At 39.0% G+C, this 9,334-nt stretch overlaps 1 protein-coding gene across 1 annotated transcript in view; it reads left to right on the top strand.

Annotated features, from left to right (window-relative positions):
• Nucleotides 1–5,892, top strand: part of LOC135109459 (uncharacterized) — a 12,537-nt gene extending 6,645 nt beyond the window's left edge. The window contains exon 3 of the mRNA XM_064020838.1: nucleotides 5,808–5,892. Within this exon, the coding sequence (XP_063876908.1) occupies nucleotides 5,808–5,892 (85 nt within the window). The remainder of the gene's footprint in view (nucleotides 1–5,807) is intronic.
• Nucleotides 5,893–9,334: the final 3,442 nt, after the last annotated feature.

The following is a 9,334-nucleotide window of genomic DNA, read 5'->3' as shown; positions in this document are numbered from 1 at the left end:
CAGCAATAGAACGGTCAGAAAGGAAACTTGAGATTAAATTACAGAGAGAATGATAGAAGCCGTAGGAGGGTAGTTTGGAAATCAAAGCTTTGTGCCAGACTCTATCAAAAACTTTTGATATGTCCAAGGCAACAGCAAGTTTCACCAAAATCTGTAAAAGAGGATGCCCAAGACTCAGTAAGGAAAGCCAGATCACCAGTGGAGCGGCTTGACAGAACTCATACTGGCGATCAGATAGAATGTTGTGAAGTGATAGATGTTTAAGAATCTTCCTGTTGAGGATAGATTAAAAAACTTTAGCTAGGCAGGAAATTAAAGCAATAAGACGTCAGTTTGAGGGATTAGAACGGTCACCCTTTTAGGGACAGGCTGAATACAGGCAAATTTCCAGCAAGAAGGAAAGGCAGGAGCTGAAAGATAGAGGTGAGAGACAGAGCTGAAACAGTCTGAGTAGGCAAGGTGCAAGCACGGAGTCACAGTTTCGGAGAACAATAGGAGGGACCCCATCAGGTCCATAACCCTTCCGAGGGTTTAGGGCACCGAGGACATGGAAAACATCATTGCGAAGAATTTTAATAGGTAGCATGACGTACTCAGAGGGTAGAGGAGAGGAGGAAGAAGCCCAGAATCGTCCAAGGTAAAGTTTTTAGCAAAGGTTTGAGCGAAGACTTCAGATTTAGAAATAGATGTAATAGCAGTGGTGTCATGTGGTTGAAATAAAGGAGGGAAAAAAGAAGCAAAGTTATTGGAGGTATTTTGGGCTAGATGCCAGAAGTCACGAGGGGAGTTAGATCTTAAAAGATTTTGACATTTTTTTGTTAATGAAGGAGTTTTTGGCTAGTTGGAGAATAGACTTGGCATGGTTCCAGGCAGAAATATAAATTGCATGAGATTCTGGTGATGGAAGGCTTAATTGATTCTGGTGATTCTGGTGATGGAAGGCTATTGTGAGCCACCTCTTTATCATGTATAGCACGAGAACAATCTGTTTTAAATCAAGGTTTGGAAGATTTAGCTCGAGAAAAAGAGTGAGGAATACGCCTCCATGCCAAACACTATCACCTTTGTTATGAGCTCAGCACACAAAGACGGGTCTCTGACATGGAAGCAGTAGTCATTCCAAGGAAAATCAGCAAAATACGTCCTCAGGTCCCCCCAACTAGCAGAGGCAAAACGCCAGAGGCACCTTTGATTAGAGGGATCCTGAAGAGGGATTGGAGCGATAGGACAAGATACAGATATGAGATTGTGATCGGAGGAACCCAACAGAGAAGAGAGGGTGACAGTATAAGCAGAAGGATTAGAGGTCAGGAAAAGGTCAAGAATGTTGGGCGTATCTCCAAGACAGTCAGGGATGCGAGTAGGGTGTTGCACCAATTGCTCTAGGTCATGGAGATAGCAAAGTTGAAAGCTAGTTCACCAGGATGGTCAGTGAAGGGAGAGGAAAGCCAAAACTGGTGGTGAACATTGAAGTTTCCAAGAATGGAGATCTCTACAAAAAGGAATAGGATCAGAATGTGCTCCACTTTGGAAGTTAAGTAGTCAAAGAATTTCTTATATTAAGAGAAGTTAGGTGAGAGGTATACAGCACAAATAAATTTAGTTTGAGAGCGACTATGTAGTCGTAGCCAGATGGTAGAAAACTCAGAAGATACAAGAGCAGGTTAAGTCATTACGCACATAAACGCAACATCCGGCTTTGGATCGAAAATGAGGATAGAGAAAGTAGGAGGGAACAGAAAAGGGGCTACTGTCAATTGCTTCAGACACCTGAGTTTCAGTGAGGAAAAGAAGATGAGGTTTAGAAAAGGAGAGGTGGTGTTCTACAGACTGAAAATTAGGTCTTATACCGTGAATGTTGCAGAAGTTAATGAAGAAAAAGTTGAGGGGGGTGTCAAGAAACTTAGGGTCGTCGACAGAAAGACAGTCCGACCTGGGGACATTTATGGTTCCCTCCCCAGATGGAAACTCCGAGGCTGGTGTAGGAGTCGCCATGATAATTTTGGAATTTTGATTGAAGGGTGTGTGGGTATTATTAGGTGCTTGTAGTTTTGTGTGGAGGAAAAGAGTTGTCTTTAGAGGGCAGGCTGTGACTGCCCCCTTGTGTTGTGAGACACAAAGGAAAACGTTCAGTGAGGTCACAGCTGGGTTTAATGATGAGGTTCACATCACCCCTTGAACAGTTCTTTAGACCTCAATGGGAGTAATTATCGTTTCGGCAGGTGCCTATTGCCTCCTGTTCACTTAATTATAAAATTTATACATCAGCTTTCTTATAGCATTCTCCATCACTGGCAATAGACATCTTCCGAAACGATAATTGTTGTCAGTGAGGTTTGAAGCACTGAATCACGGGAGGCTGTGAACTTTTTAATAACTCTGATGTGATCTCACTGAATGTTTTCCTCTGTGCTTAACAACACAAAGGTGCAGTCACAGCCTGCCCTATACAGGAACTCTCTTCCTTCACGCAAGACTACATGCACCTTACTACACACACATCCTCCACAAAAATAATTAATTAAATATGATGACTCACACACTAACCTCAGAGTCCCTGTCTTGGGAGGGAACCACTTTCTATAGTGCTGTAATTATTTCGGTAAAATTTGAACTTTGTTGATGTGTAACATACAGGATGCATTATGTTACTGTCACCATTCTGTAACAATACAGCATCAGAACCAACATCACTTGCATCCATTCCTACTTGGAATGGACGATGAAAACTAGGTGCTCTCATGACTGCCGTTATAACCAGTAGAGAGTAGATGTTATCAAATGCTGTCTGACATGTAGGCAACCACACAGACTTCTTGTGAGGGATGACAAGGTCTATGAGTTGAGCAGCAACTATCGAGAAGTTCGGGGAGAATCGTCGATAATAGCCAGCCATCCCCAAAAATCATTGTACGGCTTTCTGATTGTTTGGTATGGGTGGTTACAGATAGGATCCACCTTAGCTGCAACAGGCCCGACAGTTCCTCCACCCACTTCATGTCTCAGTAAGGTAATCCGCGCATGCCCAAATTCACTCTTGGTTAAATTCACTATACGTTTGGCATCTGATAGATGTTGAAAGAGGACTTTCAATGCCGCAGGATGTTGAGGCCAGGAAGAGGAGTATACAACCAGATCATCCAGGTAGACGCTCATCCCTTCAAGACCTGTGATAACTCCTTCATTAACAGAAAATGTCAAAACCTTTCAAGATCTAACTCCCCTCGTGATTTCTGGCATCTAGCCAAAAATATCTCCAATAACTTTGCTTCTTCTTCTTTCCCTCCTCTACTTCAACCAGATGGCACCACTGCTATCACATTTATTTCTAAAGCTGAACTCTTTGCTCAAACCTTTGCTAAAAACTCTACCTTGGACGATTCTGGGCTTGTTCCTCCCTCTCCTCCACCCTCTGACTACTTCATGCCTCGTATTAAAGTTCTTCGTAATGATGTTTTCCATGCCCTCGCTGGCCTAAACCCTCGGAAGGCTTATGGACCTGATGGGGTCCCTCCTATTGTTCTCCGAAACTGTGCCTCCGTGCTTGCACCTTGCCTAGTCAAACTCTTTCAGCTCTGTCTGTCAACATCTACCTTTCCTTCTTGCTGGAAGTTTGCCTACATTCAACCTGTTCCTAAAAAGGGTGACCGCTCTAATCCCTCAAACTACCGTCCTATTGCTTTAATTTCCTGCTTATCTAAAGTTTTTGAATCTATCCTCAACAGGAAGATTCTTAAACATCTATCACTTCACAACCTTCTATCTGATCGCCAGTATGGGTTCCGTCAAGGCCGCTCTACTGGTGATCTTCTGGCTTTCCTTACTGAGTCTTGGTCATCCTCTTTTAGAGACTTTGGTGAAACTTTTGCTGTTGCCTTGGACATATCAAAAGCCTTTGATAGAGCCTGGCACAAAGCATTGATTTCAAACTACCCTCCTACGGTTTCTATCCTTCTCTCTGTAACTTCATCTCAAGTTTCCTTTCTGACCGTTCTATTGCTGCTGTGGTAGACGGTCACTGTTCTTCTCCTAAATCTATTAACAGTGGTGTTCCTCAGGGTTCTATCCTGTCACCCACTCTCTTCTTATTATTCATTAATGATCTTCTAAACCAAACTTCTTGTCCTATCCACTCCTATGCTGATGATACCACCCTGCACTTTTCCACGTCTTTTCATAGACGTCCAACCCTTCAGGAGGTAAACATATCACGCAGGGAAGCCACAGAACGCCTGACGTCTGATCTTTCTAAAATTTCTGATTGGGGCAGAGCAAACTTGGTATTGTTCAATGCCTCAAAAACTCAATTCCTCCATCTATCAACTCGACACAATCTTCCAGACAACTATCCCCTCTTCTTCAATGACACTAAACTGTCCCCCTCTTCTACACTGAACATCCTCGGTGTGTCCTTTACTTATAATCTGAACTGGAAACTTCACATCTCATCTCTAGCTAAAACAGCTTCTATGAAGTTAGGTGTTCTGAGACGTCTCCGCCAGTTTTTCTCACCCCCCAGCTGCTACCTCTGTACAAGGGCCTTATCCGTCCATGTATGGAGTATGCTTCACATGTCTGGGGGGGTTCCACTCATACTGCTGTTCTAGACAGGGTGGAATCAAAAGCTTTTCGTCTCATCAACTCCTCTCCTCTAACTGACAGCCTCTCTCTCACCGCCGCAATGTTGCATCTCTAGCTGTATTTTACCGCTATTTTCATGCTAACTGCTCTTCTGATCTTGCTAACTGCATGCCTCCCCTCCTTCCGCGGCCTCGCTGCACAAGACTTTCTTCTTTCTCTCACTCCTATTCTGTCCACCTCTCTAACGCAAGAGTTAACCAGTATTCTCAATCATTCATCCCTTTCTCTGGTAAACTCTGGAACTCCTTGCCTGCTTCTGTATTTCCACCTTCCTATGACTTGAATTCCTTCAAGAGGGAGGTTTCAAGACACTTATCCACCAATTTTTGACCACTGCTTTGACCCTTTTAAGGGACTGGCATTTCAGTGGGCATTTTTTTTTATTAGATTTTTGTTGCCCTTGGCCAGTATCCTTCCTACATAAAAAAAAAAAAAAAAAAAAAACTATTGACATTAGCCTCTGGAAGGCTGCTGGGGCGTTTCGCATCCCAAAGGGATGGTAGAGGCTGGTAGGAGTCAAAAAGGCAGATATCTTCTTGGCCCCCTCCGAAACGGTATTTAACAATAACCCTTAAGATCCAGCTTCGTGACGTAAGCAGTATTCCCCACCGAGTCTATGATGTCGTCGATGCGAGGTAGTGGAAATCAACTCGGGTGAGCTGATCTACCTTCCGATAGTCTGTGCACAAGCGAAAACTTCCATAAGGCTTGGCAAGAAGTATACATGGGGAGGCACTCACTGTTCCTTGGTTCTGCTAGACCATGTTGAAGCAGCAACTCGACTTCTTCTTTCAGGAGTTGTCGCTTGTCAGGAGACACACGATAGGACGATTGTTTGAAAGGGACAGCACCTTCCACCAACCGAACCTCATACAGGACAACAGTTTGGGCACATCTGCAAAAATCTCTCTAAATTTTTCTAGTAGCTTATGTACCTCCTGAAGTAAATGATTAGTCTTAATTAATACGAGGTTCATTAAGTATATCAATTTTTTTTTTACTTGACCTCTTTTCCAGTCAAAAAATCGTCATAGTTATCTTGTTCTTTTCATTCCTCAGCAATATTAAGATCTTGTTTGACATACACTAAGTTTACATTATTCCTTGTGTAATATTCCTTTAGGAGATTTTTATATGAACTAATCTCTTCTCTTTACGTCTATCAGGTGTAGCAATAACATAATTTACTTCATTCTCTTTACTGATTATAAACGGCCCTTGGTATTATGCTTGGAGAGGAAACCTCCTTAGTGGCATAAATAGCAACACTTTATATCGTGGCTGAAATGACCTATGTATTGAATCCTTATCATATTGTCTCTTCATTTCTGGCTGAGCTTCCACCAAATTTTCTTTAGCTAATTCTTGGGTGCTTCTCCGTCTGTTCTTCATTTTTACTACATATTCACTAAGAGTAACTGTTCATCTAGGCAACAGTTTTACTGATCCTCAGATATCTCTTCCAAATAACAACTCGTAAGGTGAATGTCCAAGACTCTCTCCTGTTTCACACTTCTGATAGCATACATTACATATGGAATACCTTCATCCCAGTCACATGTATTTTCTAAAAAAAAAAAATTAGACAGCATGTTCTTGAGTGTTTGGTGAAAACGCTCAAGAGCACCTTGACTTTCAGGATGGTATGCAGAAGCTAAATACTGCTTTATGCCCAAGGTAGCCATGGCTTGCTGAAAGATACCAGAAGTAAAATTACTGCTCTGACCAGACTGTACTTTACGAGGTAGACCAAACTGAAAAATCTAATCAACACAGGTATGATTGATTTGGATGTAATACGTCTCTAGGGAATAGCTACTGAATACTTAGTTGTGGTACACATGATAGTTAACAAATATTCATTTCCACTCCTGGTTTTGGGTAAGGGACCCACAACATCAATCATTACTTTAGCAAAAGGTTCAATCCTTACAGGAAGTGGATGAACGGGAGCAGGTTTAATGCTTTGATTAGGTTAGGTTTACCAGACAGTTAACATGTATGACAAGATTTACAGTTTTCTGCAACATCAGAAGTTATCCCTGGCAAATAGAAATAACTAAGGTTTTTGTCCGAGGTTTTCTTAGCCCCAAGGTGGCCTCCTATGTGGTCATGGGCAAGCTGTAACACATTGCCTTTATAACAAGCGGGTACAACAATCTGGTGAACTTCCCTCCATGTCTCACTGGCAGGGACTTCAGGGGGTCGAAACTTACGCATGAGTATGCCTGACTTCATATAAAGGCATACAGGTGTGTCTGCAATTTATTCTACATCAACAGCTCTTGCCATAAAAGAAAGTAGCTTAGGGACATTTTGTTGGGCATTAATTAACATATCACGAGTAACAGGAATATTGTTCATCTCGCGCTTCTCTGCAGATACCTTTGATTCAACTTCTGTACTGTATTCAGCATATATGCTTACTGAAGAATCAAATGTTTCATCTCCTTGCGAGTCCATTTCGGAAAACAAGTCATTAAGGCCCAATTCTTTAGAGCTTTCAGCATTCTCCACTGAAGGTTGATTTGACAATTTGACAACTTGACTGCGAATGACAGCACACGAGGGATAAAGATCAGGATACAGTTTCTCAACATCAGCAGCTGGACTTGTATTTAGTGGCTTATTAGTTACAACAGAGTCTGGAACAACAAGACTGCCAGCAATATAACTCCCTAATAAAAATGATACGCTATCAACTGGCAATGATTCCTGTACCCCTACCACCACTGGCTTGGAAACAAGATCTGACTTCAGATACGTACGAAACAAGGGGACAGTGATAGTTCCACCTAGTCCTCTCATGACAACACTTTCATCAGTATAAGTTTAATTTAAGAAAGGCACTGACCCTTTTACAATTATACTAAGGGAGGCTCCAGTATCCATCATCATCTGAATAGGTACTGCTTCACTATCTTTAGTTTGAGATAAAAATCCACCAAATTTAAATGGTTTGAAAGGCAACTGATGATCCTTACACACTGGTTCACCTGGAACACTTGACGGATCAAAAGTGTCTGTCTAGGTAAAAGCTAAGTTTACATTTGGTTTCAGATTACTCCTATTTTGAAGATTGAGTAGTATAATCTCCTTCATAAATAATGTACATGTATAGTTTTTCATAATCACATCAATATATCTCCACTTATCTTTCTTTGAATAAGGCTCCAATATTCCTCATTCATCAATTTCTCAATATCTGCCTCAATACATCATATATAACTATTTATTAATTTATTTTATTTTATTTTTTTTAATCAATTACTCAATATCTATTTTGTTCATTAACCACATATTCTGTCACTTCAAAAATCACTTCATTATTATCTAATTCAACATATCTATTCTCCCTCAAAACTCCAATCATATATATATATATATATATATATATATATATATATATATATATATATATATATATATATATATATATATATATATATATATATATATATATATATATATATATTTTTTTTTTTTTTTTTTTTTTCTTTTTTTTTTTTCATTATATAACATACTAGCCTCCTACATTATAATATACCATTATACATTCTTTGCCCGAAATTTAATTCATGTCAACATCAGCCAGCAATAATAATTACCACCTGGTAATTTCCTGCTGTTATAAGTGGTCTTAGATATAATCAACAACAACTACAGAAACTATAAGCTGGATACTTACACACGGTCTCTCCTCACTTGAAATTATTATCAGTAACACGAAGGCAATAACCTTCTCAATAGTGCACCATTCTAATTAAATCTTATTCTAACGTTCTTCTCGACACGTACGATCTTCAGTTGCTGACAAAAGGAATATACATTATTAAACTTACATTTTTTATTCATCATTACTGTCCTTGTCATGGTTAGTTTTTATTTAGCATTTTTTTTTCTTTTTTTGTTACCAGCATTACAAGTATTATTGCTGTTATGACAATTTCATCATCCTCCGTTTCTATCACCAACATTAATGTCATTACTATTATAGCAATATTATTGTCATTATTATTATTATTATTATTATTATTATTATTATTATTATTATTATTATTATTATCATTTTATTATTAATTGCTATAATAATTTTCAGCTTCACTATCATTATTATTCACATGATTATTGTTATTATTATATTTATTGTTGTTATCATTAATATTTTTTTTATCATATCATTATTGTTATTATTCCCATTATTTAATTATTATTTTTATTATTACCATATAACTCAAAATGCGTGTTCTTGCTATAAACAGATTATCAAGCTGTCCTCCCATCACACATCTTTATTTAGGTATCAACACACAGTTACACAATTTACCGGTTTAAATCACTGAACAAGTTACAGTTTCACATATGAATTGTTAACATTATAATCCTCGGCAATTATGTTAAATTTTACACTCATTATTGTTACTCTAAATACTTTACAACCAATTTCCTCTGAATGCATTTAACTTCGTTGATTACTTGTTATATATGAGCATTAGGTTCAACAACAATAATACTGGCATTCTTTAATACTAACCCGAGTTTTTCATTCTTATCTGGTTGTTATGTTCAAAACCCATTCCTGAAAAGTCTGTCATTATGATGTAAACTGCATCAACATCTTTATCAGTAAACGTTGTAATATTCAGGATAAATAATCAACGGTATCAGTTGTACTATACAAGATATACAATCA

Source organism: Scylla paramamosain, chromosome 19, assembly GCF_035594125.1.
Source record: "Scylla paramamosain isolate STU-SP2022 chromosome 19, ASM3559412v1, whole genome shotgun sequence".
In the NCBI taxonomy this organism is placed as follows: domain Eukaryota; kingdom Metazoa; phylum Arthropoda; class Malacostraca; order Decapoda; family Portunidae; genus Scylla; species Scylla paramamosain.
The sequence above is the reverse complement of the archived record's forward strand: the minus strand, read 5'-3'. Positions and strand labels throughout refer to the sequence as shown.